The 16107-nt window shown below is 46.7% G+C and overlaps 1 protein-coding gene across 2 annotated transcripts in view; it reads left to right on the top strand.

Annotated features, from left to right (window-relative positions):
• Positions 1 to 1878: 1878 nt before the first annotated feature.
• Positions 1879 to 16107, top strand: part of DDX59 (DEAD-box helicase 59) — a 38285-nt gene continuing 24056 nt past the window's right edge. Inside the window, exons 1-4 of one of the 2 annotated variants that reach the window (XM_049858410.1) lie at positions 1879 to 2075; positions 3928 to 4742; positions 6404 to 6571; positions 11137 to 11226. In XM_049858410.1, the coding sequence (XP_049714367.1) occupies positions 3939 to 4742; positions 6404 to 6571; positions 11137 to 11226 (1062 nt within the window). In that variant the 5' untranslated portion in view covers positions 1879 to 2075; positions 3928 to 3938. Of the gene's footprint in view, positions 2086 to 3927; positions 4743 to 6403; positions 6572 to 11136; positions 11227 to 16107 lie in introns of both variants that reach the window. The other variant, XM_049858409.1, reaches the window with a different exon arrangement.

Genomic DNA, 16107 nt, shown 5'->3' with positions numbered 1-16107 from the left:
ACAGACGGCACCAGCCGTGACCTGAGTTTTCTTTCTGGTGCTTGGGGGATGACTTACACTCCCAGTAAAAGCAGACTAGGGTTTCCCTGCCCTAGGGCCGCCGCCCTCCCTCCTTCCCTCACACTTCCCACTAAGTGTGCCAGGTCTCCGCGCCACCTCCTCCTTTCCGGGCGCTCTGACGCTTTCTCGGGCCCAGCCCACGGTTCCGTAAAATCTTCCAACAGGAGCTCCAGACCTGCCCTTCAACACGCAGCGCGCCGAGCCCAGCCAGAGGCGGGCTTTAAAACGAAGCGGAGCAGGGGAATTCAAGCATTGCCGGCCGCCAGGGGCGGGCAGCGGGGTGTGGAAAAGGCGCGGAGCTTCCCTCGGCCCGCCCCTCCTGCCTGCCTCCCCGCCCCTCCGCCCGCCCCTCCTGCCTGCCTGCCTGCCTGCCCCCTAGGCCTGCCCTGCCTGCCTGCCCCCTAGGCCTGCCCTGCCCGCCTGCCTGCCCCGAGGCCCGCCCCTCCTGCCTGCCTCCCCGCCCCTCCGCCCGCCCCTCCTGCCTGCCTGCCTGCCTGCCCCCTAGGCCTGCCCTGCCTGCCTGCCCCCTAGGCCTGCCCTGCCTGCCTGCCTGCCCCTCCGCCCGCCCCTCCTGCCTGCCTCCCCGCCCCTCCGCCCGCCCCTCCTGCCTGCCTCCCCGCCCCTCCGCCCGCCCCTGCTGCCTGCCTGCCTGCCTGCCCCCTAGGCCTGCCCTGCCTGCCTGCCCCCTAGGCCTGCCCTGCCCGCCTGCCGGCCCCTCGACCCGCCCCTCCTGCCTGCCTCCCCGCCCCTCCGCCCGCCCCTCCTGCCTGCCTGCCTGCCTGCCTGCCCCCTAGGCCTGCCCTGCCTGCCTGCCCCCTAGGCCTGCCCTGCCCGCCTGCCTGCCCCGAGGCCCGCCCCTCCTGCCTGCCTCCCCGCCCCTCCGCCCGCCCCTCCTGCCTGCCTCCCCGCCCCTCCGCCCGCCTGCCTGCCTGCCTGCCTGCCCCCTCCTGCCTGCCTCCCCGCCCCTCCACCCGCCCCTTCTGCCTGCCTGCCTCCCTGCCCCGAGGCCCGCCCTCTCCTGCCTGCCTCCCTGCCCCTCCACCCGCCCCTTCTGCCTGCCTGCCTCCCTGCCCCGAGGCCCGCCCTCTCCTGCCTGCCTGCCTGCCTCGAGGCCCGCCCCTCCTGCCTGCCTGCCTCCCTGCCCCGGAGGCCCGCCCCTCCTGCCTGCCTGCCTCCCTGACCCCGAGGCCCGCCCCTCCTGCCTGCCTGCCTCCCTGCCCCCGAGGCCCGCCCCTCCTGCCTGCCTGCCTCCCTGCCCCCGAGGCCCGCCCCTCCTGCCTGCCTGCCTCCCTGCCCCGAGGCCCGCCCCTCCTGCCTGCCTGCCTCCCTGCCCCGAGGCCCGCCCCTCCTGCCTGCCTGCCTCCCTGCCCCCGAGGCCCGCCCCTCCTGCCTGCCTGCCTCCCTGCCCCCGAGGCCCGCCCCTCCTGCCTGCCTGCCTCCCTGCCCCCGAGGCCCGCCCCTCCTGCCTGCCTGCCTCCCTGCCCCGAGGCCCGCCCCTCCTGCCTGCCTGCCTCCCTGCCCCGGAGGCCCGCCTCTCCTGCCTGCCTGCCTCCCTGCCCCGAGGCCCGCCCCTCCTGCCTGCCTGCCTCCCTGCCCCGGAGGCCCGCCCCTCCTGCCTGCCTGCCTCCCTGACCCCGAGGCCCGCCCCTCCTGCCTGCCTGCCTCCCTGCCCCGGAGGCCCGCCTCTCCTGCCTGCCTGCCTCCCTGCCCCGAGGCCCGCCCCTCCTGCCTGCCTGCCTCCCTGCCCCGGAGGCCCGCCCCTCCTGCCTGCCTGCCTCCCTGCCCCCGAGGCCCGCCCCCAGCCAAACTCCGCCTCCCGCGGTGGCTCCACCTCCCTCGCCGCGCAAAAGGCCCGTCGCGGCCCCTTCCCAAAACCCGGAGAAGTGGATCCAGCGCTCCGTACAGCCCCGCCCAGGCAGCAGTCTAGACGAGCCCGTCCGGGCGTGTCGGCAGGAAGCCCGGCCCAGCGCCTCGAAGAAGGAGCCGTTTCCGAGCACAAGCGGATGCGGCCCCAGGTCCGCGCGGGTGAGCTTGCCGCGGGCCCCGACAGCTCGGGCCTCCTTCCGGTCCCGCTCCCCGTGCTCCGGGATCCGGGCGCTAGGCCGCCGCTGCAGTATATGTTCCCCCTCCCCCAGCTCCCCATCCCGGTCCTCGGTCGGGAACCCGGCACCCCCTCACCGTCTCCTAGCAGCGCCGTGACGTGTTCGCGCTTTAGGGGTGTGGGGCGACGCCCGAGGCGGGGTCCGGGAGCGCGCGAGGGGGTGTTGGCAACCGCGGAAGGGTGCGTCGCCCGCCTGCCCTGTTGGCTCTGCTGGAGCGGTTCCGTTTCGCCATTTGGGGACTTCGCGTTCCAAGCTCTTCCCCGCCCACATAGGGCCACCCCCTTCCCTACGCTACCCCTGACATTATCGGAGACTAGTAATTCTAGATCCTCGTTTGCACTTTTGTTGGAATTTTCCTGGAAAGTGGGCTCTGGCAATTTATCCTAAGAAATTTTTTTTGGAAAAAAAAATTAGTTTATTTGATAGTCTAAAAATTAGATTGAAATTCTTTATATCAACCACTATCCTTTTGCAAAAACATATTTTTTGTGGTAAATAGGTATAGTTATTATGGTTGAGAGTTCGGAGCCAGAGTACCAGAGTTCTAACATTTAAGAATTGTGTGAGCTTGGACAAGTGACTTAATCTCTCTGAGGCTTAATTTCCTAATGTGTAGAATGAGCCTAAAATATTTGTGAGTATAGATTAGGTAGTACTAACCTAATTTTGGAACCCTGGTGGTGCAGTGGTTAAGAGCTGTGCTGCTAACCAGAAGGCGGGTAGTTCAAATCCACCGGCAGCTCCTTGGAAACCCTGTGGGGCAGTTCTACTCTGTCCTATAGGGGAGTTCTACTGTCCTATAGGGTCACTATGAATCGAAATCCTCTTGAAGTTTGGGGTTTGGTTTGGTTAACCTAATTTAGGGTACTTCGGTGAGACAAGAGTTAAGCACTGGGCTGTAAACCGAAAGTTGGTGGTGCAAACCCACCGGCCACGCTGCTGGAGAAAGGTGGTAGTTTGCTTGCCTTGGAAACCCTATGGAGCAGTTCTACACAGGGCTACTATGAGTCAGAATTGACTTGATTGATGGCAGTGGGTTTTGTTTTTTATTTTTTGGTATTAACCTAATTTACATGGTTGTCAGTTGAATCGACTAAGACAAACAACAATATGTAAAGTACTAAGCACTGCTTGACACATAATAAGCATTATGTATGTGTTGGGTTTTTATTATTATTTATTATTATTATATAAAAATAGTATTTTTCTCTATGGCTTCTGTGACTTCAGTTTTCAAGATTCTAATTGGAAGACCCTCAGTGAGATGGATTGACATAGTGGCTGCAACAGTGGGCTCAAACATAACGATTGTGAGGATGGCTCAGAATGGGGAAGTGTTTCATTCTCTTGTATATAGGGTTGCTATGAGAACTGACTTCACAGCACCTAACAACAACAATTGTGAAGTATCGCCTCCCATCTTCTTTTGTAAAAATATAGTAGAAGAATGTATTCCAGAGTTTCTGTCATTTCAAAGTGAAAGTAGTAAACTAGAAATAGACTCTGTGCACGGGAGTGTGCAATGCTTCACCAGTGGTATGTGTGGCAGACTGCTCTGTTTTTTTCTTGGAGGAAAATTGCGAATGGAAGAAAAGCTTGGTGTAAGCAGTGTCATGATGTCTTCTCGATTCCTTTGAGTCTAAGTCCAGGGATGCTGGACTGATTCTAGGGTCATCACGTGGCACTTTATGTAAGGTACGAACTTTAAAAAAAAGGTACGAACTTTACTGAGGGTTAAATAAATTTTGTATAATTTCCTCAACAGAATATTGAAAGATGTTTGTTCCAAGGTCTCTCAAAATCAAGAGGAATGCTAATGATGACAGCAAAGGCTGTGTGGCTAAGAAAAGTAGATCACAAGCAGAAGACCTTCAGCTGGATGAAGACACAGGTGCTGCAGATGCTTTAGGTACAAAAGAAGCTTCAGCACTGGACAGGCCCAGCCCTGAATCAGGCCTCTCCCCCAATCCAGGTGACCAGGTGGCTGAGGTTTGTTTGGTAGGATCTGAGCAGGGTACAAAGGACAGTGATCTTTCTGAGGAGCCTGTGAAATCATTTTCCAAAACACAGCGCTGGGCAGAACCTGGGGAGCCGGTCTGTGTTATCTGTGGTCGTTATGGTGAGTATATCTGTGATCAGACAGATGAAGATGTGTGTAGCTTGGAGTGTAAAGCAAAACACCTGCTACAAGTTAAGGAACAGGAAGAGAAAGGAAAACTCAGCAGTCCACAAAAAGCTGATTCGGAGGCAGAATCTCCACTTAGTGCTTTTTATGTCTATAAAGAGCACCCCTTTATTTTGAGCCTTCAGGAGGATCAGATCGAACATCTTAAACAGCAGCTAGGAATTGTAGTTCAAGGGCAAGAAGTCACCAGGCCCATTGTTGAGTTTGAACACTGTGGTTTCCCTGAGGCTTTGAGTCACAACTTGAAGAAATCAGGCTATGAAGTTCCAACCCCCATCCAAATGCAGATGATTCCTGTTGGACTTCAGGGAAGAGACATTCTGGCCAGTGCTGATACTGGCTCAGGAAAAACGGCTGCCTTTCTTCTTCCAGTTATCATTCGCGCTTTATTTGAGGTAAGTTAAAGTTCACGGGCATCAGTCTCAGAAACAAGTGAAATGTACCATGTTTCATCCTTGACTAAGGAGCCCTGGTGGCTTAATGGTTAAGCTTTTGGCTGTTAACCCAAAGATTGGCAGTTTGAACCCCCCAGCTGCTCTGCAGCAGAAAGACCTAGGCTTCTGTAGAGATTACAGCCTAGAAAGCCCTATGGGGCGGTTGTATGCTATCGTGCGGGGTTGCTGTGAGTCAAAATCAACTCAACAGCATCTAACAACAACATTCTTAACTATATTAAAATTGGATACAAAGACTAAATATTTAGAACTTAGGGAATTTTTCTTTTATTATATTAAATCAGAGATCTGTTTATTGAAGTTCTGAAAAAATTGTTTTCCTTCTAAAATGTTATATTTTTAATAAATTTTCTCTTAAAGGAATAAGCTTTTGATTTGGCAGGGGTGGGGAGGATCCAGCTGACCAGATAAGGTACAACTTTTGTCTCAGTTTAGCTTCCTTGAATTTTGTGTTTTGAAGAAACTAACTGATTTATATCAGAGTTGGAACGCTATTATGGAATTTCAAGATACACCTTTCAATGTGATCTGTGCTTGTTCTTCAAATACTGTCATACTTGACCTGTTAGCTTACAGTGTATAAAGCACTTTTTACAAATAATTAGTTTAAAAAACATTTTGAGTAATGATTTGCCAAGTACTGGTGGCCTTGTGGCACAGTGGTTAAGAGCTACAGCGAGCTACAGCTGCTAACCCAAAGGTCAGCAGTTCAAATCCACCAGCTGCCCCTTGGAAACCCTGTTGGGCAGTTTTGCTAGGCCCTTAGAGTCGCTATGAGTCAGAATGGACTTTACGGCAACACATTTGGTTGTTTGGTTTTTGGTGGCCTTGTGAGGTATGGCAAGGGGGGAAATGAATGAAAAAAATGTGGACAAAGAGAAGAAAAATAAAGGAGGAAAATTTGGAAAAACTAAAGAGCAATAGAAAATAATGTGAGGAAAAAGTAAAAGAAAGCACTAGATGGTCAAAGCGTAGGTAACACCAGAGGAACAAAATGCAGCTAGAGGGCAGGGGCTGAGGTGTGTATGTAAGTTAGCTGTTAGAGGGCAGGGGCTGAGGTGTGTATGTAAGTTAGCTGTTAGAGGGCAGGGGCTGAGGTGTGTATGTAAGTTAGCTGTTAGAGGGCAGGGGCTGAGGTGTTCATGTAAGTTAGCTGTTAGAGGGCAGGGGCTGAGGTGTTTACGTACATTAGCTGTACAGGAAAGAAGCGAATGTACCAGGGAGCTGAGGAAAAATGAAGGGTGGAATGCCACATGTTAACCAGGTCTGAGGGCGCCTACTGGGTGTTTTGTTCAGAGGAGGTCCCGGAGAAAACCCCCTGTTTTCCCACGTTGGTTAATGTGGACGCCTCGTAGCAAGGGCTCTTTCTTGCCCTAATTGTGATCTTTCATTGTGTTCTGTAAAAAATGGGTTCATTTATAATGGTTTTGAGGAAAAAAATCTGTAGTGAGCAAAAACCATAAGAACTGGACTCAGATTCAGTAGAGCTGAGGGGAATATATGACAGGGAAATGTTCCTGGAATCCCTGTGGAGATTTCATTTTTAGATCAGCAGGAATTAATTCCTTGTGCTTTTAGACTTGTTTGTCATATCTTTGCAGGACAGAAGTCCATCTGCACTTATCCTGACACCAACAAGAGAGCTAGCCATTCAGATAGAGAGACAAGCTAAAGAGCTGATGAGTGGCCTGCCTCACATGAAGACAGTGCTTCTCGTAGGAGGCTTACCCTTACCCCCTCAGCTTTATCGGTTGCGACAGCGTGTTAAGGTAAGCACAGTTTGGTAGCATGCCTTTGAAAAGTTCTGTATGAGATACAGGAACTAATTTTTTTTTCTCTTGAGGGACTTTTGAGTGTGATTTTAGGTAGCCTTTACATTCTTGCCCTCAACACCTTGTGTGGGTGAATATCAGCCTTTCTTATAGGAATGTTGTGAGGATAAAGTGAGATGTATTTGACAGATTTAAAACATGTAGAATATCATTTTAAGAAATTGCAGATTGATGGTTAATGGGATATTGGATCAGTGATTTTCAGTGTGGCCCTCCAATATATAAAACAGATAAAGGTTAAACAGGTTTTATTAGTAAAAAAAAAAAAGTATAAGTTCAGCAGTACATACTTTCAAAGTAAACAAAAATATTTTTGATGGACATCAGCTCTGAAGTTGGGGTAATGGATTTTAACCGCAGACTCGTATCAGTCTCCGCAGTGAATATATTGTCATCGCACAGAACAGATATGCGTGAATAAGTAGCTACAGATTCTAACGGATTTTAAACAACTAACCTTGTCTTCTCAGGGTACTCTTTGATTAAACACAAATGACCAAGAAACTACAGAAAAGCTTTTTCTGAGATGTTAAAAAGTAAGTTAATGCACTGGTGGTAGTCGCTAAAAAAAAAAATGTAACATTTAGAAGGTAACATGGACAAGTGGGCACAGTGTTTTGATAATTTTTCTTAAACAGTCTCAAAGAGAAGTTACAAGTGTAGCATAGTTTATTTTCCCCCTGAGACTTTTGAAATAAGTTCCTGACATGATGCCCATCACCCCTGTATACTTCAGTGTGTGATTCCTACAAAGACGTTATCCTGTATAACCACAAGACAATTATAGAATCAGGAAATTAATCTTGATACATCTAAATACATTAGAAATTAACATTGATATCATCTACTCCTCTGACCCCGCCCAGGTTTTGCTAATTGCCCCATCAGCTTTTTTTTAATAGCCAAAAGATCCAGTTCAGAATTGTGCTTTGTATTTAGCTGTCATGTCTCCTTGATCTCCTTCAATTTGGAGCAGTTCTTTTGGCTTCCTCAGTCTTTCTTCTTTTCCCATGGTCCTGACACTTTTGAGATTACATGATACTTACTTTGAAGAACATACCTCAGTTGATTAGAGTCAAGTTATGTATCTTTGACAGGAATATCACAGAAGAGATGCTTTGTTCTTTTCACTGCATCCTTTTAGATGACACTCAATTTCAATTTGTCCCTTTATTGGTGATGTTATCTACAAAGTAACTAAAGTTTTTTCCTCCTTTGTAGTTAGTTTTTTTTTGTTCTTCAACAAACTCATTCTTTTTCTCTCCTTGTGTTTTTCATCTATCAATCAATCTATGTATCTATCTCACTATGGACTCATGGTTTCCTATCTTATCCAAAGGCTGTAGTTGTTAACTATCATTTATTTTGATACTTCGCTGTCTTTAATTTGACCAGTGGTTGCCCCTTCAAGTAGGTTTCTGTGTCCTTTTATTATATCCTTATCATTCTTTGATTAGTTTGTTACTTCTCAGGCTCATCTTGTTGTTTCCTTACCCTAGTCCTGGAATCATCCCTTTCTCCAAGGAGCACTAGTGTTTTTTAGTAGAGAATCATATTCAGAAACCAAGGTCTGGGCTCAAGGTGTACTCATTGCTCTTGAACTATCACTGCTTCCAGGACATCTCAGTGGATGGAGGTAGGGGATAGATGAATGTGTGTGAATTTCTCTATCTGTGTTTATTGGAGACCATAAGTATACATGGATACTTCCAATTTTGATTCAACCCAGCAAGATTTGTTTTAGGTTTTCTGTTTCCATATTTGTAACTCCCTTCTCTGACAGTAAGAAACCTACCAGTTGTTATCCTTTATATTTTATTTATTTGATAAATCCCCGTATATGTAACCAATCTCCCAACATCACTACTGCCTTCTTCCTCACAGTGATACCCTCCTCCCTGGACTTCACCACTTCAAGCTGGGGCATCTCCCCTCCCCCTGATGTACCTTCCTCACCCCCTCAGGCTCCAGTACCTGATGCAGGGCCGCCTGTGCAGGGCCGCCTTTTTGTGGAGACTTCCTCCTTACCCTGCTGCCACTCCCCCTCCCACACCGGGGTGTGCTCCCTCAAAGGCACCCTCTCTGAAACAACTGTCTGCTCAGCAAAACTGTCTTTCAACAGCAAGGGCTAAATAAAGACCTTTTCATATAAACAAAACTGAGTTTATGACCAGTGGGCCACCTAAAGGAACTTCTAAACTGAAAGAATTTGCAAAGAAGGACAATGACTCCGGAAAGGAAGGTATGGGATGGAAGAAAAAGTGGGGAGCGAAGGGAATAGTAAACATGTGGGCAAATGTAAACAAACATTTACTGAAAAAATGGTAATGATAATGAACAGTTTGGGTGGTTGAGAAAATCCAAATGCAGAAGAGATGTGGTTGACTTAAAGCATTTGTCCTTGATTACATAAGAAAAAAGTAAAAATGTTGATAAACTTTAGACTTTATTAAGTTATATGTTTGTTAAAATTCGAGGAGAAACACTGAAAGAATGAAAAAAAAGAAAAGGAAACATTTATAACTTCCAGACCAGGAAAAGGGGAATAGAAGGGGTAAGCTCAATTCACAATAAATAATTATTGTCAATGTTTCTGGTATTGCTGGAAGGACCTAAGCAGAACCCTACAGTTTTGTGGATCCAGATACTCATAATTCTAAGATTTTGTGATTTTCAGTGATACTCCCATCCTTTCAATGTGTATCTGAAAAGTGGAGTACAATTGAATTTATCAGATCATTTATAACTCTACTTTGTGTCAGGTGCTGTCTCATTTAATCCTCACAATAATTAATATGAATATGAGAACAGAAACTCACACCATTATTAAATGCTAGAGCTAAGTTTCCTACCTATTTTGTTTGACTAAAGAGCCCTTACTGTTTAAGCACTACTTCAACTGATAACTTATAAAACCATGAAATGCTTAAAGCAACCTCTTAATTTAAAAATGAAATAACAGGCTCAAAGAGGACAAGGAATTTGCACTTGTTCACAGAGCTAGGTAGTGGACACACTGCCTTCAAGACCTGCCCTGTTTTGGTCCCTGTTGAGTTCTTGAGCTTCATGCCATCCTCCCCCTCCCTCACTATAGACATGCCTCACTCATCCCGCAGCCTTGGAACCTCCCCTCCGTCTAGACCACCTCTCACCCTCCTCACTTCTGTTAGTCCTTTAGGTTTTAGCTTAAGTGTTGGGTGGGGCTGGATAAAAACCAAAACCAGATCAGTTGCTGTCAAATCAGCTCCAACTCATGGTAACCCATGTGTGTCAGAGTAGAACTGCTCCATAGAGCCTTGAAGGCTGTGACCTTTCAGAGGCAGATCTCCATTTCTTTCTTTTGAGGTGCCGCAGGGTAGGTTAGAACCACCATCCATTCAGCAAGTAGCCAAGCACTTATGGGCTGGATAAACCAAAACTTGTTGCCTTCAAGTCGATTCCAACTCATAGTGACCCAACAGGGAAGAGTACAACTGTCCTATAGGGTTTTCAAAACTGGAAATCTTTATGGAAGCAGACTACCACATCTGTCCTCTGTGGAGTTGCTGGTGGATTCGAACTGCCAGCCTTTTGGTTAGCAGCTGAGCGCTTAACCACTGTGCCACTAGGACTCCTCTAGGGCTGGATAGGTCCCTCCAGAATGGGTTCTTACTGCATACTGTACTTTTGAGAGTTTATTTTTCTTTCCCTTTATATAATAATGGCATGGGGGAGGTGTCTGAGTGCCTCCAACCACATAAAGGGGAAGGGGAACCAGCATCAGCAGGATGAGGCTGACTTCCATGAGGTGGAGGCCTGACAAGCCTCCTCTCTGCACCACCTTTACCAATTCTGACCATCCCTCCACTAGCACTCTGCTTCTTTACTGGGTATGATAATTCATTGCAGTGGCCACACAGAACTCTCAGACAATACTCACGATTATGGGGTTTCTTAGGGAAGTAACGGTTACAGTTCAGGCTTGGGAGCACTCAGGATACAGTGCTTCCATCAGGACAGCCTCTCTCCAGCCGTGCTTGCAGGCATACCTCTCCTTGGCCCTCAGTCTCTGCCCAAAGGCACTCAGCTTTATCCCTTCGTGGGCTGGGAAGCCCACTGCGCTGTGTCCTTGATGCTCTTTTGCTGGTCTCTCCTTCCTTTGTGATGGTGAGCTCTTCCCTTCCCTGCCTCTGGGGTGGCTCATTTCAGACCCAGTGGGATGACCAGTCCCTTTGGTGGGCCACAATTACCCTATCACACAATCTTGCCCAATCATCTGGGTGGGAGTTACAAGACAATGGCTACACAGGCCACACAAACGTGATCTCTGGCACCGCACTTGTTATTGTAAACGTGTATATAGTCATGAGATAAGGGACTATGTTTGTCTTACTCATTATTGAATTCCAAGTGCTTAACACAGTATCTGGTACATAGTAATAGCCACTTGATAAATATAGAATAAATGAATGAGTGACTATTAACTAATTTGTGCTTTTTTTAACTTCTTCTCTTTCATTCAGGTTATCATAGCAACCCCTGGGCGACTTCTGGATATAATAAAACAGAGTGCTGTAGAACTCTGCAGCGTGAAAATTGTAGTAGTAGATGAAGTAAGTAGTGTTTGAAAAACATTGGTATATAATTTTAAATAACTTACAGAAAGTATGTAATAGTTATATGATTTCATTGTGTACTCAGGCTTTTCTCTCCTAAAGGAAAAAAAATTAAAAAAAAAAATGCAGCAATAGTTCTTAAGCTGGTTCTGTCCAACACTGCAGCTTAAACTAAGGTATAAAACCGTAGAAACCCGTTGCTATCGAGTTGATTCCGACTCATCGTGACCCTCTAGGACAGGGTGGAACTGCCCCATAGGGTCTCCAGGGATTGGCTGGTGGATTCGAGCTGCCGACGTTTTGTGTTAGCTGCTGAGTTCTTAAACCACTGTGCCACCAGGGCTCCAGACTAAGGTATAAACTTAGAGGTATAGTGCACTAAAATTAAACTTTAGCAGTCTTTTCCTTATTGACAGAAGACACAAATTCAGTGGATACTGTATTCTCAATGATAGGAATTTTGAAGATTTGATGCTTAGAAGTAAGTAAATTGGATGGCCTTTATTATTTCTTTTTTTTGTGAAAATATATATTCATCTGTAGTTTTGATTGTTACACACACAACTTAATAGCTTTTATGTCTTCATTTTGCTTCATAAGATGAGGTGTGTTACTATTTCATGATAGTCCACCATGTGAACAAGCATCAGAGCACAAAACCATACGCGAGCCCACACTGAGCCTGTGCCATTCCTGCCTGCAGGGCACATCTCCTGCACACTTGTCCCACAAGCAGGATCATAGCAGAGGCTGGCTTACCTGCAGTGATTGGAAAGGTGGGGTGCCAGGTGCTCACCAATGACAGCAACCTGGCCTGCCTTCTGGGGCCCCAGTAAGTAGCAGTCAGATACCAAAGGGGTGGTAAGAACATGGTAACCAGACCCGAAAGACTGGGGTTTGAGCCTTTACTCTACCTACTGTGAGACCTTAGGCAAGTCATTTAATCTTCCAGAGCTGTGGTAAGGATAAAATAATGACTGAAAATGGCTTATAAACTTAAAGTCCTGTATAAATGTAAAACAGTATTATTCAGTCCTATAAAAAGTACTGGTAAATCACTTTTTCCTAGCATGGCCTTTTGATGGAACTGATTTCTTGTATCTGAGTATCATTGGGCTTCCCTTTGATGATAAGCCCATGTTCTTAAGTTCTTGTCTCATGAACCTGATAAATGATTGTTAAACAGAATTTAAAGTTAGGTCCCAGTCACCCTCACATCTCTTCAACATTTTTGTTTATTTAACAAGATTTCATAGATCACCTCAGTGCTGTGCTCGTTGTTACGGTACAAAAGAAATATTCTTTCAACAAACATGTACTGAGTGCCTGTCATGTGCAGCCTCTCTTCTAGCTCCTCGGAGTTTAAAGAATATAGGTCTGTGTTCTAGAGCAGGAATGAGCTGGTAAATAACACAATTGGTTCTGACCAAAATAGCAGAAGTGCTATTTATATGCAGATTGACCAATTCCAGATAAGTTTGGTTGTCATCACAGAGAAGTTTTAAACACCATTCAAGATCACAAGGTGCAGAAATCTTGTTGAAGAGAAAAGACACATCTACTTGAAGTAAAAGCGAGAACATTATCATATATACAGTACTGAGATAAAGTACTAGAATGTGTGATGTAGACCAGGGATCAGCAAACTTTTTCTGAATCAGGTAGTAAATGTGTTAGGCTCTGGGGCCGTAGGGTCTCTGTAGCAACTACTTAATACAACCCTAGATAGTGTATAATGAATAGGTATAACTGTTCCAAAAAAACTTTATTTAAAAAAGCAGAGGGCCAAATCTGTCCCAGGAACCATAGTTTGCTGACTACTGGTATAACTGCAAGGGGCAATTCTACTCTGTCCTGTAAGGCCGCTATGAGTCAGAATCAACTTGATGGCAATGTTTTTTTTTTTTTCTTGGTGTAGGATGTAAGTAAAATAATAGGACTGTATACGATATGCTAATTGTTCAGGGAAAACAAGGTTGGGAGGAGAAATGAGGGAATAAATTTACTGGCACTTTAAAAAACGGCTTCTCAGAAAGATGGGAAAGGATTTAGAAAACTAGAGTCTATCAAGGTAAAGAGACTAATGCAAGCAGAGAAGGAAAGTCAGAGTGTGTGTGTGGTGAGGGCTGAAAAGAGACTTGCCCTCCTGAGAAGTTCTTGAGAAATAATAGGAAGTAAGGTTGAGTAGTGAGGGTGGGGTCAAATTATAGAGAGCCATGAAAGGGAGACAGAGGAATCTGGGTTTCATGTGGGAGACGATGAGGGTTTCTAAATTATTGAGTTGGGGTGTAGCATGTTGAAAGTGGTGGTTTAGGAAGGCTGTTCTGCTGCTCTGTGCAAGAGAAATTAAAGAAGAAAGAATCAGAGACAGAGCAGCCAGCAATCCAGACAAGAGGTGAGAAGGGTCAGGGGCAGGGTGGAGGCAGTTGGAGTCAAGGAGAAGCGTTAAATCTGAGAGTCACTGTAAAGGAATAATTTATGAGTCTCATGATGACTGAGTATGAGAGAAGGAAAGGAACACATTACAGATGCCTCCATAAATTAAAGAATACTTGTGTCTTTAATTTTAAAAAAGGGCAGTTGGGCAAGGGGTGTGATCTTGGTACTATTTGAGTTTGGTTTTAGACATGTTGCACTTCATGCGAGCAACGGCTGCATTCACCCAAAACCAAACCCATTGCCTGTCGAGTCGATTCCGACTCATAGCGTACATGTAGGACAGAGTAGAACTGCCCCATAGAGTTTCCAAGGAGCGCCTGGCGAATTTGAACTGCAGACCTCTTGGTTAGCAGCCATAGCACTTAACCACTATGCCACCAGCGATTCCAATGGCTGCATAAGAGGAAATAATTCTGTATATAATAGGAAATGTGCATCAAAATCCCTGAGAAGTTACCCTTTCTCTAAGGCAGGAAGCTTAGAAATAGGCAGAAAGAGAGAGACAAGGACTAGAGCCTGGAGTTTGAAATTGAGCCAGTAAACAGAAGTAGTCTGAGAGACCAGAGAGGAGCTGGGAACCAGTTACATCCCTGAAGAAGAGAGAAGACAGGGTTCAAGGAGGAGGGTGGGCCACAAGAATGGTCGAGAAAAAGAAAGAAAAAAAAAGATAATTCCTTTGGAATTGGAAGAACTTGCTCTGATACCCTTTGTGTCTTCACTCATACCTGCCATTTGCTTGCTCTTCCACCCCAGCCACCTGCCCTTCATTCTTTTATTGTCCGTGACTCTGTGAAACCTTCCTCCACACATAGACCTCAGGCTCGCTTTCCTCTCTGCTCTGTTGAACTCTTTACAGACTTTATTATTTCTCTCATATTGTGTTCCCTGCTGTATCCCTAGAATCAAGCATGGTGTTTTCTCCAAGTTTCCCTACTGATAAGAATCACCTGGAGTACTCAGTGACTGTGATAGATGACCGGCCATTTTACTTGGATATTTTAATTTAGTAGGTCTGAATTAGGAGCTCTGGTGGCTCAGTGAGTAAGCACTCGGCTGCTAACTGAAAGGCCAGCAGTTCGAAACTGCCAGCCACAACCTGGGAGAAAGATGTGACAGTCTGCTTCCCTAAAGATTTACAGCCTTGGAAACCCTATGGGGCAGTTCTACTCTGTCCTATAGGGTTGCTATGAGTCAATGTCTGGGCATCCGCTCACCAGCAGTGGGGTTTTTTGTTTGTTTGGTTAGGTCTGAGTTGGGGCCCAGGAGTCCTTTAGACTCATTCCCAGTGATTCTTATCTTCAGGGAGGTTTGGGACACACTGACTAACAAAGTGCCTGACCTGTGGTTAGGTACTTGTTAAGTGCTTAGAATTAGTGAATGTGCATTTGTTTATCAAATACATTTTTAGGTCTTTTTATGTGCTAGACACTGTTCCTAGTTCTGGGGATACAATGGAAAGTGAGGCAGATAACCACTGTGTCTCATGGAGCTGTGACAAATGTACATAAGGTAATGTGGCAGACACCTGGGGGGTTACCTTAGGTTGGTAGTCAGGGGAGGGCTTTCTGAGGAGGTGCCTTTCAGGCTGAGATGTGATTGAGACGGAGCAAGCCATGCGTAGATCCATCTGGAGGGAACACTTTCAGACAGAATAAGCACTGCGTAGTCACTAACGTGGGAATGAGCACGAGGCATTCGGGGTCATGGAGAGTGAGGACCGAGAGCGGTACGAGATGAAGTCAGAGGTGGGCAAGGACGAGGACTTGTAGGACATTTAAGCCATGATTAGGAGTTGGATTTTATTCTAAGTGTGATGGACAGCCCCTGGAAGGTTTAAGCAGAGGAATGGCAAGCTCTGATTTGTGGTCTAGAAGGATCCGTCTGGCTGCCTGAAGAGAAGGGAGTATGGGATGGGTGTGGAGTGACATGTCCAAACATATTTAGGAGAGATTGGAAGTAAGGGGAGGCTGTGGTGATGTCTGCAGTGTGGGACAATATATAAGCTTAGTTCTTTATTAAAAAAAAAAAAATTTTTTTTTTTTTATACTTATCTGTTATTTACCAAGTTTTATACAGGGAGCATATTATTTGTTATTAGAAAAAAAGGAAATCATATATTTAAAAAGATTTTTAAAAAGGTGAAATGGAGGAGGTGGAGCCAAGATGGTGGAGTAGGCAGACGCTACCTCGGATCTCTCTTACAACAAAGACACGGAAAAACAAGTGAATCGATCACATACATAACAATCTACGAACCCTGAACAACAAACACAGATTTAGAGACGGAGAACGAACTAATACGGGGAAGCAGCGATTGTTTTCAGAGCCTGGAGCCAGCATACCAGTCAGGTACGGCACAAGCACAGAGAGCTGCTCCACCCCCCTGAACTAACCCCGGGAGGGGGACCAGCCGGTTCCGCAGGCGGCGTGGGACGCAGC

The sequence above is a fragment of the Elephas maximus genome, chromosome 18, assembly GCF_024166365.1.
Source record: "Elephas maximus indicus isolate mEleMax1 chromosome 18, mEleMax1 primary haplotype, whole genome shotgun sequence".
In the NCBI taxonomy this organism is placed as follows: domain Eukaryota; kingdom Metazoa; phylum Chordata; class Mammalia; order Proboscidea; family Elephantidae; genus Elephas; species Elephas maximus.
This window is presented reverse-complemented; position numbering and strand designations above follow the sequence as displayed.